Below are 24,905 nucleotides of genomic sequence, written 5' to 3' on the forward strand. Positions count from 1 at the left end.
AACGGAGAGGTTACACTCATCTCCCTTGAATGTGCAGGGTGAAATGCACATTTGTCCAAGAGGGTTTGCACAGTGTATCTCTTAAGCTGTCAAGTGGGAATCAAATACAGTGCAGTGAGAGGCTGGCCCTCTAAACTGATGAAAGTCAACCCTGCCACCACTCCAATACAATTCAAGCTGAGGATGAGCTAAAAAGCTTTCCTGGGAGAACAGGAGTTCAGGCCAAATGAGCTTACAGCTCCCCGCAAAATGCACTCTGCATGTTTGGGCAGTTAGAAACCAAATCTTCTTCTGCTCCACTAGTCCCTATTTGAGAAGAGGGGACACTGCTACAACTTTCTGCCATAACTTGCAGTTGCATGCCAAGCTATTGTAGAGTCTCATCTCTTGAGCTGGTGGCTATCCTGATGACATGGTGTCTCCTTCGCCTTTCTTTCCCTTGTTTTCTTTCCTGCTACTGTTGTGAGGATCCTGCTAACTGTAATGGCTTTGAGTCATTGCCAAATATGCATCCTCCTTCATCCTCCTTCAGCCTGACTCAGCTGGAGAAATTTGCTTTACGTCTTGCACTGCCTCATTTCACTTAAGTGCTTGGACATGTTCCTGTGCATCATGCTCTAGGTGGACCTGCTTTGGCAGGGGGGTTGGACTAGATGATCTCCGGAGGTCCCTTCCAAACACATATCATTCATTCTGTGAGTTGAGCATTTTAATCCACTTTCCCCCAAAGTCACTGAGCACACAATATTAGACAGTTCCAGGGCCCAAACCTTATCCACATGAGGATCCTCTGAATTTCAAGGTCTCAGCTGATACACTACGATCTGGCACAATGCTTACATGCTATTTATACTTAAAGTTTAGATGTTCTATGGTAGTATCTAAAGGCCAGTGAAGCAGTGAAGGAGCCTCTCTTTTAGCTGGTACCACACAAGAACTAAAAAGCCACTCTTCTAAAGCACTATGGTCTAGACAGACATGAAAAACCCAGGAAGGAAAAAGGAAGAGAAAACACACACAAAGCAAATATGGTGATTAGGTTAAAAGGTCCTGTCAGTTTTAAGATATCTTCTGGCTATCTGGGATTGGAGTTGTTTCATGGAAAGAAGGCGAGCTAAAGGGGAAAAAAGGAGGACACAAGAGAAAAGGGATGACAGAATAAAATGAATAAGTATGGCATGAAGAAAGCTAAGGCGAAAGTTTTCTCACATCTCTTTTCCCCAGCGTGAGTGCCATCCATACACATTTATGTTACAGTACTTAAACAAGAGCTGTCAGACCTAACACATTTTTGCCTGAATTATTCATAAATCTGTATGATCACAAGTGAAGAAAGAGTTGCTATTTGGATTAAACTAGTTAATTTTCATTAACATCACTGGCATATAATTACTAGTTTCATCCAAGTAACTTACCTTAACACAGGTTCTGTAGCAATCATAACAGAGATGTATATTCATTAAAAGAATTTTTGTGTGCACTGGCTGAAAGCATAATTTTCTCCCATAATAGACCTGCTAAGCTTCTTTATTTTTCACTTTTGTACACATTTAACATTTCATTTAATATTTCTATATTCCAGGTAGATGCCAGAAGAGAAATAGGTCCTAAACCAGTAATCACTAACAGCCATGTAGGAGAGTTCCTTCACGACTAATTGCATTTGACACTAATTGCTGTTTATTGAAGACCCTGAATGAAACATCACTCTGACATGTACCTGGATACTCCTTCCATCTGTTGCAATTTGCCATATTTCCTGCTGTTGGTGCCCCACTTCATAGGGCCAGCTCTCTCGTGGATGGCTCCTCTGCCTACCTAGAGGTGTGACTCAGAGGGGGCTGCCGTGTCTCATCCAGCACCACACTAAATGCTCTACCGATGCAGTTCTTTAAAGTAGGGCTCTGGAAGGAGTGATTCCTTCCATATTCTCCTGGCTTGGTTGATACGCTGAGACGCTGGCTTTTACAGAAGTGCTGTGTGTTTGACAGTAAATCCTAAATGATAATTTATATCCATGTCCCTACTTAAGGGACACCACCAAAAGTGAGTTATTCCATTCCTTGCCTGACCAAAGGCCAGAAGCATTAGCTGGGAACTAGAAGGAGTAACTAATTGGATGCATCGCGACTACCCAACAACACCGAAAATGAAGCAATTTGAAGTGTTCATTTTTAATCTGGCTGCTTGTCTGAAAAAAAATAAATGAAATCTGTTCAGCTAAAGAAAGCTCCATGCTAGTACTTCCTCTACCAGTATTTTTAATTATTTTAATCTTAGCTAATATTGCAAGCTCTTTTTTGATTCCTAATTAATTTAAACTAGTTATCTGCAATTAACAATTTAGGTAGGAGAAAGGTAAGTGTGCAGAGACTCTTGCTGGATTGACAAAAATTCAAAAACATCAGAAGAAAAACTTGTACAAACAATATGGTAGAAGTCATATTTATTGATAAAAATTAATATATCTGCTATAAAATTTGTAACAGTAATGCAACTGAATATTTATTTTGATGCATAAACCTGAATGTTACATACCAAATACAATACAGTAACACTGGTTTCCTCCTTATTTACATGTTTATGAAAATTGATATGCAATCCATGTTAAAAGAACTTGTAATGGAGAATAGTTACATTAGAAAAATAATATTCTTGATAAAGCATTCTTGAGGACTCCAATCACATTTTCAGGCCTCTTTCAATAAGGCAAAAATCCCTGGTACAGCATATAACTTAATTTACAAAATACAATAACTTCAGACACATCTTCAAGTTTTCTTTTGGTATGCTTTTCCTCACTCTAAAATTACTCAATTTTCTTACTAAACAGAAAGAACTTTCAATAACAAAACTTAATGAGTTCTACTACATATTACATATACGTTGCTGTAGCTTAGCGACCATCACTGGGCAATCTTTCTCCTTAACTGTTTGCTCAATGAGCTTTTCTTAGATGTAGGACATGTAGTATTTTGAAATCATTATGACTGTGGTATCTTTCTTCAGTTTTCATAGGAAACAGATCTGTCACATTTTGAAACTTTTTTTTAAAAATTTTATTTTATTTTAGGAACTGGTGCACAACTACATTTCCACTCACAAGAGAACGTCACAAATGTAACTAAAATTAGGCTTGGATAACTTTGAAAACATACTACTATGTGCCCAAACCCAAATTTCTTACTTTAATACTTTATAACCCTGCCATGCTCTAGGAATTCTTCTGCATAGCTTCGTTACTAGTCACAGTCAGATAGTTTTAATTCCTTCAAAGGCACAGAACTTCCACCTCTTTTCCAGTGTTGCTCCTACACCAGTGAATTCTTGTTTAAACATGCGTGGCAGTCTCATCAAAAGCATTTCTATCTCATTTGCAGAGATCTGAGAAAGAAATAAAGGTAAAACTACAGTGAGAAAGCTGCCCTGTAATTGGAAAGAGGAAATACAGAGAATAGAAATAAGGAGGGATGGGGGGGGGGAGGAGGGGAAGAGATACAAGTCAGATGAAAACAACCAACGATTATTTTATTTTTTTTAACCTTAGCCTGATATGAATTTCCAGTCTCCAAAGCAAGTGCAGATTCCTTGCAGGAGTGATTCTGCTTTTGTTAAGTGGCATCCCACTATAAAAGAATGACAACTGCTATGTTGGGGCTGCTGCCACGCAGTGTGGTATGGAGTCCATCTAAGAACTAGAGTTGCGGGTATACTTGTGAGGAGGAGGAAGCAAATGGGACCTTATTCTTCCTTCTCATCCCATGAACTCCTGAATCCTCCTCCCAGCTCCCTCAGTTTCTCTCTTGCAAAAAAAAAACCTTAACACAGGGACTTTATTTTTAATCAGCTCGTGTTTGTTCCTTAGGGCTGACTATCCTTGGAGCCATCTTCTCCCAGTTTGTCCCAGTTCAGCAGTCCCAGATAACCAGGCAGTAAAGTTCCTGACTTAGCATTGTTCAGGATGTTTTTATTGTTTTGAAACCTTAATGACTGGTCACTTTCCTAATGGGAAAGATGCTCTCATGGCAGAAAACACTTTCACAAAGGCAACCTTTCTGATATAATCAGTAGGGAAGTCAAGAAAGGAACAATCATGGAAAATGAACTATTTTATCCTCTGCTACTTCTTCTAAATTGATGGTCATGAAAGGAACAGTAAAGAAATGGAACACAGGAGGTTCCACTCAAATATGAGAAAAACCTTCTTCACGGTGAGGGTGACAGAGCCCTGGAACAGGCTGCCCAGGGAGGTTGTGGAGTCAGTCCCCTTCTTTGGAGATTTTCAAGACCCGCCTGGATGTAGTCCTGAGTAACATGTTCGAACATGCTCTAGGCAATCCTGCTTCGGCAGGGGAGTTGGACTAGATGATCTCTATGGTCCCTTCCAACTCTAAAAATTCAGTGAAATTCAGTGAAATCTATGGGTGCTGCCTGCTCTCCACAGGTATCTCCATGGTTTGATAGGCTTCTCTGGCAATGATGATATTTCTGCTTATTCATATTAGTATGAATACTAATATACTCATATTAGTAGGAACCTTCCATGGTGAAAACTTTTCTTTTTAAAACAGTCTATAAATGTAAAACATGCTAATTATACCTCATTTCATCCAAGGGGGAGGGCGAGAAAATATCTATCACCTCTCATTTTCCTGAAGAGGTTAGTGCAGCAGAAAGATTAAATGTTTCATTAAAGGCAGCACCGAAAATCAGTGTCAGAGGCAGTCTAAAGCCCCAAAGTAATCAGATCCATCTTTTACGTACTCTCATGGCAGTAACGGATATCTGGTTACCTTTGCATAATGTACCCGAGCTCTACGCTGAGCCCTCAGGCCACACGGGTATGCTGACCTTATCATTCCTGTTCAGGTGAGGAATGACAGGCTAACCATGGGAAGTAATTGAAATTAATCTCCGAGATTGCATCTCTGGATTGCGCTATTAAAAAGTAATTTGTTGCTACAAGCAGTTACTTCCAAAGTAAACCAGCGAGGTCAAATTTTGCGGCTTTGCGTGTTTATTATGCAGCTGGTGGGTCGAGTGATAGCTGCAGGGGCTGGTACGTTGGCACCTCGGAGAGATGGAGGCAGTGCTTCTTCCACAAAGGCTGTGTTGGCAAGTTAAGGGCTTGATCCTGGCAGTCTTGCAGGTGCCAACAGGTTACTCACATGCATAGAAATTGAAGGACTGGGTTCACAGACACACACAAGGAGGCACCACAGCAGTGGAGGGGAAGAACATTGAAGAGCTCAGTGGGCAGAAGCAAAGAGCAGCAGGGCTGGAGCCCAAGGAACCGGTACTCTAAGTGATTGCTGGTGTCACTCAAGAGACACATAGCTGGAGGGGTCAGTGAGGGGGAAAGCAGGTGAAATTTAGCCACATAGCTGTGTGTTAAGGAAGGACTTGAAAGATGACTGAGGAGACTGGGTGCTGCAGGAAGCAGGGACAAGATGAGGAAGATGTATGTGTGGCAGATCAGGGAATAGAGAAGCAGAAAAGGAATGGTTGCAGGTGTGAAGCTCTGGACGTAGCAGGTCTTGATAAAATCAGATTTTAAAAAAACCATTTAAATCCACTAGTTTTTCATCTCTTTCTACTGTCCTCATCCCTGACTCCCTTTACATCATAGGTAAGAGTGGACTGTAAAGTATTAGCAAATCTGAGCTGTCATGGCCTGAAGATAGTGCCTAAGAACTTAATCATCCTTCTTCTCTTCTCCATGCAATCTGTCTTATTTCCAGAGGGCTTCTAACTCAGAATCTCCTCTGCTTTTAGCTATAAATTTTTTCATAAAAACAGAGGAAGTATCCTCCAGGGCCATAAAGCAGCCCACCGAAGTAGCCCATCACAGCAGCTGGAAGGTGACCTTGGCTATGGGTGGCACGGCTAGAGGATGTGTTCAGGAACAAAATGTTACCAGAATAAGCACCACACAAGGAGTGACACTCATGTTTTGAGTCCAGGTGCCCACCATAGCTGCATTCCTGACTCCTTGTTGCAAGAAGATCTGGGCAAGTACTGTCTTCTCCATGTCCAGTGGAAGTATTGGAAGATGTGGATCAGAGCTGTGGCTAACCACAGGGTGACCCCTGCATCTGCTAAGGATCTCATGTGGTCTAGCATCCTGCAGAGCCGTTGTTTAGCACTTAAGAGTAGCATTCCCCTGATCAAAGGTGGCTATTTCACAGCCAAGCCTCTCACCTTTGACTTGCTTAATATTCAGTGGAGAGGAATAGGCACTTTTGGGGCTTGATTTCATCTCATCCTACAGTCAATATTTAAAAGTAATCCTAACAGTCTTACCCTACAGGTATGTATTAACTATGGACTCTACCAACTGGAGCATTAAAAAGCACTTTGCACACTGAGGTTGGCCTCACCTTCTCTGAATTTAGCAATAGGGTCAGCCAATTTCTTTATGAGGCCCTCTCCACTTCCATGTGGAGATGAAGGGTATGGTCCATGGTCCATTCATGTGTTTGTAAAAGTTCCTGTTCAGTGTGACCCATGGCTAACAACTTTAGGAAGAATATGGGATCATCTCCTAAAACTCTGCACATTTTAATGGCCATGGCTACACCTGCCTCTTCTTCTGCTTTCCTTCTCCTCAGCTGTATTTCAGGATCACGTATCATAAAATCTGTAGCTAGTCTCTGCCATTTAAAGCTCTGCTCTTCTTTGCCACAAAGAACAGCTAAATAGTACAAGGCAAAGACCTCAACGCAAGCACATGCACTGTAATTTGCGAATGAATAAAGACTGCAAACCCCCAAGCCCCATATCCCATTATCTTTCTAATGGAAACGCACGAAGAGTTTAACCTGCAGAAGAGAATAATACAATATTTCTATAGAGAAAACAGATTTTGATTAAATTTTTTTACCCTGGAGTCCAACTGCTGCATATAAGACCAAAGATACTCTATATTGGCTCCAAAAGGGTGGACGTGAAGAAATGTGGATATGATACCTGTATTAAAAACAAATGCACACAAAGTATTGAAATTACCTCACACAATATATCATTAAAATAAGCAAAAATAATTCTGAAGAGTCTGTTCTTGCAGGTTTTTCAGTATGAATTATGATTCTTATTTTTCTTACACAACCCAATAAACATAACAAAATGGCGCATTTTTAATACAGTCATAATAACACGGTAAACACAATAGCTCATCTTCAGGAATGACAGCAGTTAGCAAGTAAGTGACCAAGATAATATACTGATGAATAAAGGAATTTCTAAACAAAGACTTGCTGGAAGCATTTCAACTACCAATTTTATGCTTGATTTACCAATATAAAATTGTGGATATTGTAATGGTAAAATTATTGCTTTTTTCCCCTTCACTGGATGCTCTGTTGTGAAAACGTTTCATCTAATTGTGTCAGAAACCTCACTCCCTCAAATTTTTCTAGCAATTACGCTGATGCTGGTTATGAAAAGTGTTTAATCCATATTACCCCTAACTGCTGCTAAAGAAAACACAAATCCTGTGTGACATATTTACTTATTTACTTTCTCTTAAAAGAGAGCCAGTTCTGTCTTTATTGTTATTTACAGGATCATTGTAAAAGGTATGGGAATAAAAATGGCTTAGGAGAAGTCAGGATCTAAGTCTTGAGATTCTTTCTGCAGTGAAAAATCAAGTGACAGTATAATAATGATGACCAGAGAAAACAAGATTTGGGGCATCGGAATTACTATTAAGAGAACTATCAATTTTTTCCTCTTCTAAACAAACAGTGAAAATGCAAAATGGCATGTGTGTTACTTACTGTTTGGGGAGAGATGAACTGTAAGAATCAGAGCAAATATTTTCAACTCTGTTTGGATGGGTTTCTTAGCTGAACCACCCTAGGGGAAGTTCCTTATATTTAAAGCATAAACACCAGGATTAAAAATGCTTACAAATGACAAAAATGGGTCACTGTATCTTGTGTACTGCAGGCCATACTGCTTTCTTGATGCTGAATGAATTAGGATAATCTTGGATTTCATTTTTCCCCAAATACTGGCCATGGTTGAAAATGATAAGTAAAATTTAACTCATTTTAGACTGGCTTCACAAAGAATACCTTTTTTGCTCCCTCATTTTTCCGATAGCATTTACAAACTTCTGATCCTGCAAAGGGAGGGGCACATATTTAATTTTATACTATGGTGAGTCCTAGCAGCGGTTGCCTTCTTCATGCTGTGCGTGACCATAAGCACACACACAAGAGCTCTTGAAGCAAAAGCCAAGACCATCACACTTGGATGGGTTGATTGGAAATCCAATTTGTATTCAAATCATATTTTACCAGTGTCATTGTGTTTGTTATGTGTGTTCCCAAGGCTTTTCAATTCAGGATGTTCAAAGCTAGCTCTTTCATATAATGTAAATAAAAAGTCACTTATTTTGTAGTTATGGACTGGAGTTCTGTGATAACTTTTTAGTACTTTTTTTTCTTTTATGCTCTTTTTTCTAAGACAATATTAATTTTGTACAAAAACTTAAGGAATGGATGGAGACAGGGCCTGTTCTTCCCTTGCCATGGCTGAACGTGCCTCAGAGGAAGAGATAACATGCAATCCATCCTGAGCAGTTTTTTGCCTTTGAACCACAACAATGAGCCAGCTGTGAGGGTTTTATGACCCGTAACATCTGGACTGAGATTACACTATTTATCTGAGTGTGCCACTGCACGGCTAGTGGGTGGGACCCACTTGGGTACACTGCCACCATTTGTAACAGTCAAATAATTAGTGACCTAGAAAAAAACCAAAGATTTTTATTCTGTTCTTTAAATGCCATCCTTGCTACCCTTCTCTCAGAAGTTATCTTTGAACAGATCAAATACAGTCCATTACAATTAAAAGTTCCAAAATTTGTCATAATGAGCAAAATCAAATCAATTCATGCATTTCTATACATCCTACTGTTCCACATCTCACCAGTCACAGGAAGTTTGTGTACTAAGCCCTTTAAACATTTAAATACATTCTTCACTTTTAAATGACCTTTTGGGTCTGAACTGTCTGCTTCCGTGCCCCAGCAATAAACCAGCAACTTTCCTGGTGCTTAGCAGATGCAAATGAGTTGCATTTAAACACATTAAGGTAGTTTTGGAACTATCACCTACCAGGACACCGCTGATTTTGTGAAAAGACCAAACCAAAGAAATGAAACCTGGCCTTTCAGGTCAGCGTTCCTGTTAATGGCAACCATGCCGTAGGGAGCACTTTGGACCGTGGGGCCTTTAGGCTCCATGAAAACCTGCCCCACTGAAATCAAACGCAAAACGTACACAGATATAAATGGGGCACCTTCCCTCGAAGGGTAGCATGGGCACAGCCAGCCTTAGAATCATAGAATCATAGAATGGTCTGGGCCGGAAGGGACCTCCAAAGGTCACCTAGTCCGACCTCCCCGCAGTCAGCAGGGACACCGCCAACTAGACGAGGTTGCCCAGGGCCTCATCGAGCTTCACCTTGAATATCTCCAGGGAAGGGGCCTCAACCACCTCCCTGGGCAACCTGTTCCAGTGTTCCACCACCCTCAGAGTAAAGAACTTTTTCCTAATATCCAATCTAAATCTCCCCTTCTCCAGCTTAAAACCATTGCCCCTCGTCCTGTCACTGCAGGCCTTTGTAAACAGATTCTCCCCAGCCTTCCCGTAGGCCCCCCCTCAGGTACTGGAAGGCCGCTATGAGGTCTCCCCGGAGCCTCCTCTTCTCCAGGCTGAACAACCCCAGCTCCCTCAGCCTGTCCTCGTAGCAGAGGTGTTCCAACCCCCTGATCATTTTAGTGGCCCTCCTCTGGACCCGCTCCATCAGGTCCATGTCCTTCCTGCGTGCCTGAATCCTTCCTGCGTGGCTGAATCGTAGGTACCAGTTAGCTGGCCCACTGCCTATAAGCTTTAGCTTTCAGGGACTCTTAAATTAAGAGTTTATTTTACAGATTTTATTCTAGGTAAAGGATATGACAGTCCTTGTGGTATTCTTTATAAATATTCATATTGCTAATTCCCTCACCTAATGTCAAAAGCATAAATCTGGCTTGCTTAATACATCCAGTATACACATTTTTTGCTTGGTAGTTTGCTAATATTATTTCCACCCCTTCTCTTTCACCATTTTGTGCAATAATCAGATAACAAGTTATACAATTCTAGCCTGCTAAATCTTGATGTAAATAAAGTCTTCATACATTCATGCTGCAATTCTAAATGCAGATCCTTCAATTTTCTTCATACCTGAAATCCTTTCATTAAGCTCTGCAGAATTTTTCAGGAAGGATAAGTTCACTTGTATTTTAGGATTTCTCTTACTAAAAGCCATTATGAATACAGATGAAGAATAAAAAATATATCTTTCTCTCTTTTTTTTTTTTTACTTTTATTAGCACAAATATGCATGTAAACACACATGCAAAACAAAAACTTCTTAAAAGTTCTTCTTTGGGGTTATCTTACCTATTAATAGCGCCTCTTTCTCTGATTTTAGACCCGGGTTTCGTTTCTCTGAATTTTTTTCTCTGTCTTGGTTGACCAATGCTACTGTCAATACATTGATTTCCTATAAAGTTTAATAAAAAACAAAACAGGTGGTCATGTAGATATAATTCACTTCAATTAAACCTGTCTGCTTCCTTTCAACTCTATAAAAAGATCATTACTTTAATTCACATCTAAAGACAAGACAATTATAAATAATTGATTTGTTTGCAGAATATTAAGACACTTTTTGAAGCACCTTTATGCCAAGAGCTGCCAAGAAGAGAGATTTTGCTTGTGAAGTAAGTAATAACTTTGTTGCTGGTGCTTCTTCATTATAACAACTTGAAAGATATGCTATAAAGTGTGGGGATGGTCAGAAAACTCACATTTTCTAGCTATTAAAGCTGTAAACAAAGACTGCCTCTAGGGAACATGGATAGAAACATTCAGCTACAGCTATAAGAATAAATTCAACAGTCACTAGCAATGTTTCTAGCTACTAGAGCAGAATCATCTGCCCGATAATATTCTCCAACCAGTTCCTGGCATGGTGTTGGCTCCTGTCCCAAACAATTCCCAGGCATGTTTTGGGGGTCAGCACATTTCAGGGACCATTCCTAACTGGTGGTTTGCATAAAGCTACCTTGTTTGGAGAACTGACAGAGCACCAGCCTTAAGGGCAAACAAGCCAAGGCGCCTACTTTGACCTCCTTTTTCTGCAACCAATTGTCCTGAACCATCCAAATCTCAGCCAAGCTACCGCACTTGATGCTCCATCAGAAGTACCCAGGCAGTTGTGCAACACAGACTGCTCTTCTCCTGGGTTTATGTGAAGTAAACAAATTATCTCTATTTCGGAGGCATGTAAGTGGCCTCAAAGTGCATTGCACAATATTCAAGCATATACATGGGCTGTTTCCATGGAGCAACTGATCTGCAGTAACTCATTCCTTGGTGAGGCAGTGACTCATGCTGCTGCATCTGCTCTGTGAAATGCTCAGCACTTCCATGCGAAACCTTGGAGGCAGAGAGCATGGGACTGGAGATACAGCAGTGTGAGGTGGGACTGTGGAGGAATGGCGCTCTTGGTCTGGCTGGGGGAGTCAAGGCAAGCAGCTGGAGGTTGCATGGGACTGGGCAGCCTTAAGTGCAAGCAAACTTGCACTATTTGGCGTAATGATGTGGCCCATCTAGAACATGCACTTGGGGTGATGCCTTGCTCCAAAGCTCTTGGCAAGCATTTTTGGCAATAGAAGAGAGACACCGGGCTTGGGTTGCTTTAGGGCATTTCTGGAGGTGTGAATAACCCATGCTAAAAAAAAAGGCAAAAATTCCAAAATACGTCACGTGCCTCTTAATAGATGAGTAAAGGCTTCACAGTCTGTGAGATTGGTAAAAAGAGTCAGGTACGTCCTCAATCTTCATTAAAAAACCACAAAAAGCCCAACACAAAAAAACCCCGCTGATATATTCTGTGCTCTTTTTAGGCAGACTCCAAGGAGCAGCTGCCCCACAGGCAGTGCCTGACGGCTCAGATGCATCACGGCTTCAAACATTCCCTCGCGTCGTGAAGAGGAGCAAGTTGCCACGTGTCAGCTAAGGAACTGTACCTGCATTTGAGTGACATACGCTAGTATGTGTACCCTTAGCTCCCAGCAACAAGGGGCTCTGGCAGACCTCAGCCCACTGTGAAGGAGGAGAGAGCATTGAGTCACCTGCAGTTGCAGTGGCCAACTGAGGTGTGTGTCCCAGCCACAGATCTATGCAGAGTTGAGGACAGGTAAGCTAGTCAGCCCTTGCTGCCCTTTTAGTCAGTAGAAATGAAGTAATTTTTTAGTCATGTATTTTAGTGATTTACTTTAGGTTCAAATCAATTGGACTTTAGAGGTGCCTGTTTTATATTCCTCACTGGCTGCAAAGGGGAACTTACAGCACAGATTTAGACACCTACAGGTAGGAGGGAGTCTGCAGTTCAAGAGTTGCAGTGATCCCCTCTTAAAATAATGGTCTGCCGGAGTGCTCTGGCAGCTACATCACCTTGACACTAACACTCCTGCAGCGCTGTAATGCACAGGGCACATTATAGCAGCAGGAGTATGCTCTAAGTTGTCCAGTACTCTTGATTCCCCTCCTGATAGAGCCAAAGGCTAATGCAAATACTCATCTACTGCTGGCCATGACATCCAAGAGCACTGAAAGAAAACCCAGGCCGGAAACAGAAGTAAGAGAAGTGTTTGCATGAATTTCTTCATAAGGGCAGTAATGACAACAGGGTTACAGATCGGAAGAACGGAGCTGGATGACAGATTTCAAGATACTGCAGCAGAAAAGCAGAGCAGCATATGCCATCAGAGCTCGTATAGGTTAAGATGTAACTTTTGACTCCATCAGAGACAGAAAAGCAGTCTAAAAATAACAATTCCTGAGAGGGGAAGGAAAGAGCAGAGAGATGTGTATTTGATATAACAGGCCCCAAACACAACACACTAGCAGTTTCAGATGGGATTAGAAGTTTTGTCAAGCAGTGATGCAGAGAAAGAAACTATATTCCCATTGGGAGCAACGAACAGATGGATTCTCATTTAATGCCTAGATTTGAGCCTCTGCAGAACATTTTGTATGATTTATAGGACAGTGTAAATGGATGCTAAAGGAAGTCACATCAAGTTTTCCTTAACTGTGTGTTGGTACAGAGGATAAAAGAGTAAAAAATTGGTTACAGGGGAGCCTGAGGAAACTAAGAGTGGCAAAGATAGCTACTCAGCAAACAACTGGCTTTAGAAGAAGGCTGCAAGTTCTTGAAGGTGTGAAAAGGGGAGGTTTCTGCCATCCAAAACTGCCTGCCTCACAGAAGATGATAAATTAGAAAATTCAGATCTGGCTGCCAAAATAAGCTTGCACAGGCCAGGAAAATCCAGGGTGTCCATGGTCACATAAAGGATTCAGTAGCAATGCTGGTAAGAATTAATGGTGATTTAAGAGAAATGGGCATAATTTTGTCTAAAAAATGAGCCTGAAAGTCACCCAGAAACCAGGCTAATTATAGTATAAGTTAAAACCTTAAGTATCTGACTATACACTGCAGATACAAATCTGGTACCTATGAAGCCTCTACAACAAATCCTCACACAGTTAATCTGCACAATTTTAGAGGCACTGCTTATGCCAACCCACAGAAGCAACACTTTTAAGAGTACAAAAGTGAATGAGGCAATAGCTAATTGGAAACAAACAGTTGGATCACCTCTCTGACATGAGAAAAAGCTACTGATCACCAGATGCCTGAGAAAAATTACTTAATATATACTACATTACAGTATTTCCTTTCTTTCCTGAAAACCATGCTTTATTTGGCAAATTGTATCTTCTGAGACCCTAAGCAGTCTCCTTCAGCAGGTTTCATTATAAAAGGAGTATTTTGCTACCATCTGTCAGTTACTGCATTAAAAGACAAGAACACAGCAGAGCATGTGCAAAACCAGTACTTATTAGAAGTAAAGTGACCTTGCAAGAACTAAATACAGTATGTGGAAGGTTTAATCCAGGTTAAATCACACTCGGAGATCATTAGGGACCTGGCCCTCTTCATTATTCACAAATTATGTCTGGTATCGGAGAACATGGAGGCCCAATTTGATGATGACAGCTCCAGAGCTGCTCAGCATGAATGCAACCATTCTCTGTGATGCTCTCACCATTGCCAGCTTGGAGCTTTCCCCTGCAAATGACACTTTTGTCCTTCAGCAGATGATGAAAAGACATGAATTTCCCTCATGGACTTGACATTCTGTAGCACCCTTGGGACCAGCATTTTGATTCGGGACTCCCTGCTTTTGAACCAGGGAGGGAAAGACAGAAAGAATATTTCTGGAACACTCTCAGGAGAACTCTCTGGATAAAACAGAGAGTGGCATAATACCAATTTTTCTCACATGGACTATTTATTTCCACAGGCAGACCTCTGACACCACCACTGACACAGAACTGATGGCTGTGGAGAATCGTCCATGGCAGTTTTCACAGATGGGTGTGTACCTTAGCCATGTCCTGGCTGTAAGGTGGGACAGAAGTTGGGTTTGTGCCATTCTCTCATGTATCCTGGTTTCTTTTGGAAGCAAACGCAGAGGCATGGGCAAGTGGATTGCTCCAAAAGTTGCCTGGTCTCACTGTCCACCATGACCCACCACGGAGAGGCTGGGTCCCACACTGCAGAGACAGCAAATAAGAGTGTGACTCCTGAGAGAGCTGCATTTGCCAGAGAGACATAGAAGTTCTGAAGAGTAGAAGAGATGTAGTGACTTTCTACAGAGGATAGTCCCAGGTACCGTAAGAACAAAAGGCTAGCTCTGCACTGCAGGGGACTAGCAGATCAGAAAGCCCCAGATATTTAGGCTGGATGGCTTGGGTCTTTGGGTTCTTCATCGTTTTCTTTTTTCCCCCTATGGGAAAGTATGATGTTTAAATAAAAAGTTCTCAATCGAGACATCACTCATCCTCTACAGGCCAGTCCTGCATCAGTGCAAAAAAGGCTGACAGAATATAAAATGTCTGCTCTTGCCTGGGGCTTCTCTCTTTAGCAAAAATGGTTCTCTTTAGCCTAAAAAGTTCTGTGATACTTAAAACATATGGTAGCCAGCATCCTTAAAAATGGGGGGGAGTTAGGACTTGCCATTCCCCATGGCTGACCAACAACTGAGCAGAGCTTGAACAGTAGCTGCCCTATCTGGAAACTGCTTCTGCCAGAGTGCAGTTCCACATCACCCATTGTTTAGGACTCTGCTTGAAAGGCAGAATATGGAATTTAATGAATGTGACATTGAAGACACTTGGCATGTGATCAGGATGCAAATGACAAATATCTAAAGATCTGAAATACTCCCTCCACGATCTGGTTAATCCAAATATTTGATAATTACATTTAAATCTAGGGGGAACAATGACTGTTTGCATATTGTCTTCAAAGACCTCATTCCCTTTGTCATAGTATGTGGGATTCTGCAGAATTGTGTAGTGAGTGGGTAAAAGTAATATTATGCCTTCTGAAAGGTCTAGTAAAAAAATAATAAATCCTACCAGACTGCAAGAGTTTGCAGGATATATTGGCATTTGTACTATATGTAAAAAGCCAATTGTCTGAGGCATTAAAACAGTAGAAGGAAAGACTAGATGTTGGTCACAGCAGGCATATGACAGAGCAACTGCTGAATGTTGTTAGATGTAAGGGATACACCACACTTTCTCATCAGCCAGGGGATTTATGAGAGAAAATGAGTAGGAGGAGAAAAAAACTATATATCTGAAACATAAGCAGAAATCTTGCAGGCTATTAGCAGCAGGCTGGAGACATGCTGTAAGCTTGAAAAGAAAAGGTAATTTTATGATTTTGATAGAAGAGAGAGCCATGCGATACCAAATCTGCAGCCCTTAAACTCTTGAAAGGCATTTGTGTACCTGCTCTGAGTCCACAGAACTGGGTGTACACTTCAGATGTGCTTGCCCAAACTGCTTATTGATGGCCAGGCAGGTTTGACGATTCTACTGCAAACACGGGTAGAAACTGACCCGTGACACAAAGACTGCACGTTTTTCATTTATTTTCATTTACCTGGCAATCTCTTGAAGTCTAGTATAGTTGGTTTTGCTTTGCTGGTCTTTCTTTAAATGTACTTCAGACCTACATCTGAAAATTTAATCTTGCTGTTTTAACCTGAATGGAGCCTAATTCAATTTCCAATCAAGTGAATGGAAGCCTTGCAATAGATTCAATGCATATCAAGTCAGACATCTTAAATCTATGGGGACATGCAAGGTTGAGGTACAGGACGACTTCTGACAGCTTAACATGGTTGTAAGTTAAGAATGGGCTACTGTCCTTGTCTATGTTCCTATCCATGGTGAATACAAAATTATTTAACCCAGGTTGAGCTAAACTACAATGAAAGAGCTTATTTAAATTTAACTTAAATCAAATTTCCTTGCAAATGTGGCAATGTATGAGTAGGCTCACAGACAATGACTGTGACTCAGATGATCAGAGAATTGTAAAATCCCGCAAGTGACCTTGGGAGGTCTCTAGTCCAACCTCCTGCTCAAAGCAGGATCAGCTGTGGGGTCAGAGCTCATTGATGCACAACAAGGGGTAATAGTCCAATGGCTGGATAAGCCTCAGCAGTTTCTCTGCAACATCCCAGTCCCGCACCCTCATCAAACAACATGTGGGATGTGTCATCAACAGATGGGTGCTTCCGTTCCCTGCAGAAGGCATTTTCCAACCACCATCACTTGCTACTTCCTCCTGATACTTGTGATTCAAGTCTTATTTCCATGGGCACAAAGAAGGAAAGAGATGGGGGAAGCCTGATAACCTAATCAGAGAAAAAAATAATCCCCCAACCCAGCTACTCCCAGGGCTGTTAAGGGAGAGTGTCAGCCCCAGGGATCAAGTAGGACACCTATCAAGACCAGTCAATGGAAATGCTCTCTGGATCGCCTTACAGACTGAGGGGGGCATTGCCTATAGGGTTATGGGACTTGTTATGGGATGTAGGGGAAGAGCATCTCGGGATTGTACAGGACTTACTTGAGGGTCCTTAGCAGAGCAACAAAAGGTGGGAAAAGGGAGGGACCACGGTGGTTTGGGAAGGGGAAAAAAGGGACTGGTTGTATGTAAACAGGTTGCTGGTCAGTACACTTGTGTGGACATGCCATGCTCTGATCAGTGCATTACACTCATTAAACTCAATTACTAACTATTTCCCTGGGTGAAGGACTCTCTCTGTGTGCATGGGGGTTCAAGCACAGCAATTGAGGTGGGACCAGCAGTCAGAGGGCCATGTGTCTGGGGTACTGCAGTTAGAAAGACCAGACTGTGTACATATGCTGTCTGTGATCACTGGTGAGCATCAAGCCAGACCAGCCACTCAGTAGAACGATAAGGAAGCCACGTATTGAAGTGGCCATAGGTCTGGGATGGATCCAGGAGAGAACAGAGAGCCTGTGCATGACCTGCTGGAGGGACCAGGGCGTCCAAGCCAGCAAATGGGGACATCATGGGGTCTGGGAATGACTAAAAGATGTGTTTGTGTGTGTGCATGTGCATGAGGCACAGGCTGGCTACAGGACAGACTGAGAGTCAAAGGTCAGTTACTGGAGCAATCCACGTTGCATATATGTGTAAGTCTGCTTATATATTTTCTACTAATGGACCTTTAACCTGATCAGCCAGAAAGGGGAGCAAGATGAGCCCATCAGTGCCGTTTGTGCATATAAATGCTGAGTTTCTGTTGATCTGTGTGGCTGGCCATGTGTGTATGCATGCATGTATGTGATGTGTGTGTTGTACGCATGTGTTTGTACACTTGCTGTGGGGAATACATGCTCATCCTCACTGCAGGTTGGTCACATGGAGCTATGACCATTGTGCCTCTGTCAGGCTGCAGGATTCAGCAGCTCCTGACAGCAGCAATGCTTGGTTTGGGCCAAAAGGCTCTAATTCTTCCTTTAATGGAGCTTGTTCCTCTTCACAGGCTGCTACGGCACTGTGCTGTGATGTGGCTTGTGGAAATTTAATTGAGTGTCTGAACTCAGATTGAACTTAGATTGGATATTAGGAAAAATTTCTTCACTGAAAGGGTTGTCAAGCACTGGGCACTGGAACAGGCTGCCCAGGGAAGTGTTTGAGTCGCCATCACTGGAGGTATTTAAAAGACATGTAGATGTAGCGCTGTGGGACTTGCTTTAGCGGTAGCTTGGCAGTGCTGGGTTAACGATTGGACTTGATCATCTTAAAGGTTTCCTCCAACCATAAAAATTCTATCATTCTATGATTCTAACTCTGAAAGTAACTCAGAATCCTCCAGGAACACCATGCGTGTTACCCAGCTTTTCTTTCAGCATGACCTCTTACAGGGGCTGTTTCCGACTCTCTGCTGACTACTCCTGTAAAAATACTTTAATGACTGGAAAATTGCTCATAATCTTTGATTAATATAATTCTTTTGTTGCTGCAAACGAATTGATCTTGTGCTAGCAAATTAACTACCTCCTAGAAATATTGTATTTTCCACGGTCCTGGATCCTCACAGCCTGAGAGCTGATTTCAGTAAGGTGGCTGACGTTAAGTCAGGTGGTCTTGTTGACACACTGGCTATATGTATAGAGGTCTCTTGGCCTTTTCTATGTGCACTGGGACAATTTAGCTAACAGTAGCAAATTACAGTGTTGCATCATGTATAAAAAGAATAAGGCAAGGAATGAGGCATCCAACCATCTGCCCAAAACCAGAGCTCTCACAAGCAGCCTGCACTACTTTTAGAGTTAGCATGAGGTCACCAACACAGCAAAAACCCCCTTGATTTTCAGTGTCTTTTTCCCAGGGTCTCAGAGGACCCTTCTCCTATCTACCTAGTGATGCAGAAGTACGTATTTGCCATATGCTACACTGCTGGTGAATGTTGTAACAGCTTTTGCTTGTGACTGGTCTATCATTAGAAACGATACAGACCAGGTGTCACCTTCTCATTCAGATCAAGCCTAAACTTGATAATTTATTTTGTGCTACGCAAGAAACTAGTGTTGGTTTTGTCAGCCACAGCACATTGTAAATACTTTTAAAGTACATTAATATAGAAATTTACTTTTAAAGTACACTAATAGAGAATTTACCAGAACTATAAATTTAAGAGTGCACTAGTATTAACAAATAAACAGTTGACAACTGGGTTGAAAAATTATCTGGCATTAAAATTATAGGAACAACAATGAAGAAAAATTAGAACAGCAAATATAAGACCTTGCAAATGAAGTACTCCAAACACACCTCTATACATCTAAGATTAGTTTGTCTGATTTATCCTACATGATAGAATTGTTTTCAGGAGTAAAGATTAATTGTATTATGGTGCTCTTGACATCCTATTTTTCGATCCATTTGCCAGAGAGACGCTTTTAACTTTTTCATTACAAAGCTTTTACTATTATAACTTTCACCTGCTGAGTTTAGGCAACTAACAATAATCTGAAAATGCTTTTCTCATTGAAACTATCTCTTCATATTGTTCTCATTGTATTTGAGCACATCTATTTTATGGGAATGTACATATGCAAAATACGAATGACTAATATGAAAGTTACTTCATGCTTATTTTTAAAAGTATGATCAGGTTGCTTCATTTTCTAAAGTTGGATTTATGTGTAGGTTCCTGATGACTTAACACAGATGTTTGATGTGATGTGAAGGTGGTTGTTTTGCAAGGGAAAAGGTAATTGTCATTTTGCACACTTTGTGTTAGGGAATTGCAGCAAACCAATGCCTGGCTGAACGAAAGCATCGCCTGCCCCCCAGCTTGGCTGAAGTCATTGTAAGAGGGGATACTTGGTATTTACTTGAGACTGACAACTTGTGAAAGCCCTTTTAAATGGTCTTTAACACAAATATTGCTCTAGCAATCTCCTTGAGAATGATGTACTTCTAAAAAAAAAAGTTAAACATAGGAAGAAAAAAGGCAGTATGTTTCCTTTCTGGGATGTGTAGAATTGTTTCGAAAATGTCTTTGTTGAAATAAAAGGAAGCAATTGGGGTGAAAAAACCCCAACCTTAGATGTTTTATGAGAGTGCACAGTTTTCAGTAAGGATTTGTATTTGAAAGATATTCATTTTAGTTATATGAAAACCCAGGGCAACCCCCATATTCATAGGAATCTCCACATCTGAATATATGAAAAGCACTTGAAACAAACATTTTGGAGCTCTCATTCCTTTGGCTTAGATCTTGATTAGGACGATGAACTCTTCTTCCAAGAAGAGTGTCTCCTGGGGATATTGAAGTTCCTTCTTCGCTTCTGCCACTCTTTTTGCTGTCTGTTCCTTGAAGGACTTTAGCAGGTCGGAGGGAGTGTGAATGTGGTGTACAACCCCCAGGGACTAAAGTAGCAAGCTTGTGGCTGAAGCAGAGGTGGCCCATCATCCTTCAAGTGGTTGTGGGGGAGCCTGAGTGCTCTGACAAGCCAATCTGCCTTGTACACTGTGTGGGTTCAGCACACAGCTGCATATGCATAAGGCTGGATATTATTCCTCACTAGAAATGACGGGATGACTCCTGTATACGTGTGCAGTATAAATACTCGGGGAAAATGCTTTGGGATGAAAGGCTGTACATAATGATCAGATATTATTAAAATGTCAGGAAGCTCTGGGCATTGAAGAACTGTCTCCCTGTGGAACTCATATGAAATCTAAAGTCAAAAAACTTTTGTGATTTGCTGAGTGGGTGGCTGAATGGGTTTTATCATTGTGTCTCAGAGTTCTCTCTTCTCCTCCCTCAGATGACGAGAATTCACTCCAATCAAAAACCAAGTTATGATGCCACTCTGACACTTTTAATGAGGGACAGGGGAACTGGTGTGATTTCTTGCTGCACATTAACAAAGGGGTTATTGCTGTAGCCCAGATCTGCTTCAGTTACCACAGTCCGTGTCAGAATATTTCTCAGCCTGCTGTAGCTATTTGCTCCCCACAGGGTTAGATTGTGGCTGAAACTGCAGAGGCTGTGATTCAGCCAGCAGAGAGATCTGCACCGTGCTAATGAAACGCTGTTGCTGTCTTCTAACATGCTGAACCAGGGCTGGAGTGACTAAGGGCGGAACTCAGGGGGACTTGATCTGTCAGTGTGTAAGAACTTGCTGAAGGCTGAGCAGGCTCTTTGATAACATGGTCCTAAACAGCCAGTTAAACTCCTGTTATTTTTCAGGCCTCGCGGTATTGAATTCATGAGGTGGTCATTCCTCATGCCTGTCCTGGTAAGTAGGAAAGCTGCTGATCTGCGAACCGTCATAGTTGCTTGAATTTATCATACTCCACATGCCTTAAATTGAAGGAAATGAGTGATGGAAAGGCTACAAATAAATGTCTGGAATGGAAAAGGCAGGAAGCAGAATGAGGCTCAGCCGCTCCTCTGTCCGCTGGTCCTGGTCCCACCAGGACAGAAGAACCTGAATACAGATAGTAAATGGGTTTCTGTAGTCCCTGGGGGCTTTACACCTCTCTCCAGTCGGGGTGCAGTTTTCTTGCACCTTCTTCAAACAATGTAACACACTCATAATGAGAAACCAAACCCCACATCTTTCTCCCCTCAAGGGGCTACCCTCATCCTTGCACTGCACCACTACTCTTCCTTCTTCTCTTTAGACAATTAACTGCATTTGTCAAATTAATTAGTTGACCAAATACAATCATGCAAAGGGGAGCAGTTAAAACAGAGGGGCTGGTGAGTCCAAGTAGCTCATGCTCTCTTTGGCAAATGCAGCTTTGAACCTTCTCAGGTAGAGGAGAGAAGTAAACCCCATCTTCTGGCATCCCCTACGAGGGATGTAACCCTTTGAGCTCTCGGGTACAGAAAGGCTGCCAGCACCCTCTCCCTACCCTCAAACGCACCCAGCTGTCACCACCTCACTTTTTGCAGCACCCCCTGCTCCTGTGTGCTCCAGAAATGCCTGCTACAAGGCCAGAAGACCTCAGCCAAGCCGAGGTGGATACTCCCTGACTCGCATCAGCTTGCTGAGGCTGAGGTTCAGAGCTTATGAACCCCAGGAGCCCAGGAACCTCAGACAGAAAAGAAACACGTTTCCTGATGTCTGCAGGCCCTGCACTGGGGTTTTCTGGTCTATAACTTTAGGCCCAAATTGCTTTTATATTAGCCAGGTAGAGCACATTTTATATCACAAGCCTGTGCTGTTCTAAGAAGAGTAAGCCTTTTGAAGAGTAGGGTAGCCAGGAAATGGCTGTGGCACTTACAAGGAATTGAAGCAAAAGCATCAGCAGTCACTTGGGATCTTAATCTCATTGATGACCAACTTCTGTCCTGTAGTCCTGAACCACTGGGACTATTAGAGCAGGCCTTGCACTCTTCTAGCTCCCTCTCTTCTCCCTGTGTTAAAGGGCCCTTTTCATCTCACCTAGCTTGATGTGAGGCAGTCTACAGAGCATGGAGGTGCCCCATCCTATGGCATCCTATCACTACACTCCCAGCTCTTGCAGCCTGTCTTCATAGGAGAGGTGCTCCAGCTGTTTGATCATCTCCATGGCCCTCCTTTGGACTTGCTATAACAAATCCATGTCATTCTTATGCTGGAGACTCCAGAGCTGGGTGCAGCACTCCAGGTGGGGGTCTCACCAGAGCAGAGTAGAGGGGCAGAATCACCTCCCTCAGCCTGCTGGCCAAGCTTCTTTTGATGCAGCCCAGGATGCGGTTGGCTTTCTGGGCTGTGAGTACACATTGCTGGGTCATGCTGAGCTTCTCATCAACCAACACCCCTAAGTCCTTCTCCTCAGGGCTGCTCTCAATCCATTTTCTGCCCAGCTTGTATTTGTGCTTGGGATTGCCCCAACTCACATGCAAGTCCTTGTACTTGGCCCTGTTGAACTTCATGAGTTTTGCTCTCAAGACTGTCCCTCTGGGTGGCATCCCTTCCCTCCAGTGGGTCGACCACCCCACACAGCTTGCTGTCATCACCAAACAAAGATCACAGAATCACAGAATCTTCATGGTTGGAAGGGACCTTTGAGATCATCGAGTCCAACCATACACAAAAAAAAAACCCACCAAAAAAACCAAACAAAAAAAAACCCCAACCAAACACAAAATAAAACACCCAACCCAACAATCTCAGGTACTAGAGCATGCCCTGAAGTGCCACATCTACACGTTTCTTAAATACCTCCAGGGTTGGTGACTCCACCACCAACCTGGGCAGGCTGTTCCAGTGACTGACCACTCTTTCAGTAAAGTAATTCTTCCTAATATCTAATCTAAACCTCCCCTGCTGCAACTTCATACCATTTCCTCTGGTCCTGAGGATCATCAGTGATTAACCATACTACGTGAAAAGAGAAGACTAGGGTGTAGTCAGGAATGACATCACTCTCAGTGTAGCATGAAGTGAGCAATTTAGTAAAATGGTTGAAATATTTCATCCTGGGTATACTCCTCCTCAGAGTCAGGGATCATCTGGTAACTGCTTGAAAAGCAGAGACAGAGGGGAAAAATTAAAGGAAGAATCAACATCAAATGTAAGACGCTTGGTTGAACTTGAGAAATGCTCTGATAACAGCTTCAAGCATTCAAATGGAAAAATGCATCCCTACTTAATATTATTGATTTAATGTCTGGAGAAAAACCCACAGAATACTGTGTCCAAGCTGCTGGAGAATGAGTTCAAAGTCATTACTTTGTTCAAACAGAACAAAAAGCTGATAAATAAACTTGTGGTGAAACCAATTTCACTCTCTGAAGTATATTAATTCTATTATGCCTTGGTGATAGTGAAGTAACCCTAAAAGTCTTTTGGTGAAATCCTGACTTTTTAACCTGGCGGGAATCTAATTATTGAATTCAACCGAGTCAGGACTTTACCGTGCAATTGCAATCTGGTCATTCAAAGTGCTTCTCCAACCATGACTCATCTCTTGCTTTGGTCTGAACTTGGAGGACTGATGCTCCTGACTACCCTTTTGTGGCACTTTTACAAAGGGTAGGAGGTACTCACAGGAGCTATCTAAGGAAGGCAGATAGCTGTCAAGGGAGAGTGCCAAACTCCTGGAAGAAGATCACAGAGAACTTTTAAAATGAGGCTTGTGTAAAAAAATCTCACTTTCTCCATTAATAATAGAGGGATACCATGGATTTTAACCTTCCCACACCGAAAACAGGGATATATTCACCAAGACTGCGTAACTGTATTTGCATGCATTGCCCTATGTATACCGGACTCAGCAGTGAGCAAAAGGAGATCTTTGATCAAAACACAGAATTAATCTATATACAAGAGGCTCCACAGAAAGCCACTGAACTTACAGAAGAAGTGGAAGAATAAATTGCCTTTATAGATTTAGCCACAAAACATGTGATTAGCATTTTCACTTTGCAAAATGTTCTCTACTCGAGCACACCTCCCAAGCAAGTTTTTTTTCATGTTGGGACTAATCAGGTCCCAAGAGTCTAGGAACACCCTGGAAGAGGATTATATCTGAAATTATAATTGTCCATTGGCCATTATTTTTTCTTCAGTTAAGATAGAGATGTGAATTAAACATCTTTATATGCAGCAATGAAGAGGAAATTAAAAGGGAGCAGATTAGAAGCAAGAAGCAATCTTTTCCTAACCGCAGGGCTGAAAGAAATGAATGGTCAGTGACAGAACCTCTGGCAGTCCTGGGTGTTGAAGTCTCTGTTAACACCAGACCACGATCTTGGGTTCTATGTACTGCTTGAGCCTGACATTTGGCCTTTCCTGCCATAAAGCATAGCTGGGAAATGTCGACAGCCATAACAAATATTACTGCATGTACCTGGCAAGTCACTCATGAAACACCCTTATGACTGTTTACAGAGCCTTGTAAGATGGTTTTGCTTTCTGGAAATAACAGAT

At 42.0% G+C, this 24,905-nt stretch overlaps 1 protein-coding gene across 1 annotated transcript in view; it reads right to left on the minus strand.

Annotated features, from left to right (window-relative positions):
- Window positions 1-2,430: 2,430 nt before the first annotated feature.
- ENOX1 (ecto-NOX disulfide-thiol exchanger 1) overlaps window positions 2,431-24,905 on the minus strand; it is a 142,824-nt gene continuing 120,349 nt past the window's right edge. Inside the window, exons 12-14 of the mRNA XM_074149048.1 lie at window positions 10,458-10,560; window positions 6,884-6,969; window positions 2,431-3,384 (exon numbers count right to left, since the gene is read on the minus strand). Of these exons, the coding sequence (XP_074005149.1) occupies window positions 3,253-3,384; window positions 6,884-6,969; window positions 10,458-10,560 (321 nt within the window). The 3' untranslated portion in view covers window positions 2,431-3,252. The remainder of the gene's footprint in view (window positions 3,385-6,883; window positions 6,970-10,457; window positions 10,561-24,905) is intronic.

This window comes from Numenius arquata, chromosome 1, assembly GCF_964106895.1.
Source record: "Numenius arquata chromosome 1, bNumArq3.hap1.1, whole genome shotgun sequence".
Classification (NCBI taxonomy): domain Eukaryota; kingdom Metazoa; phylum Chordata; class Aves; order Charadriiformes; family Scolopacidae; genus Numenius; species Numenius arquata.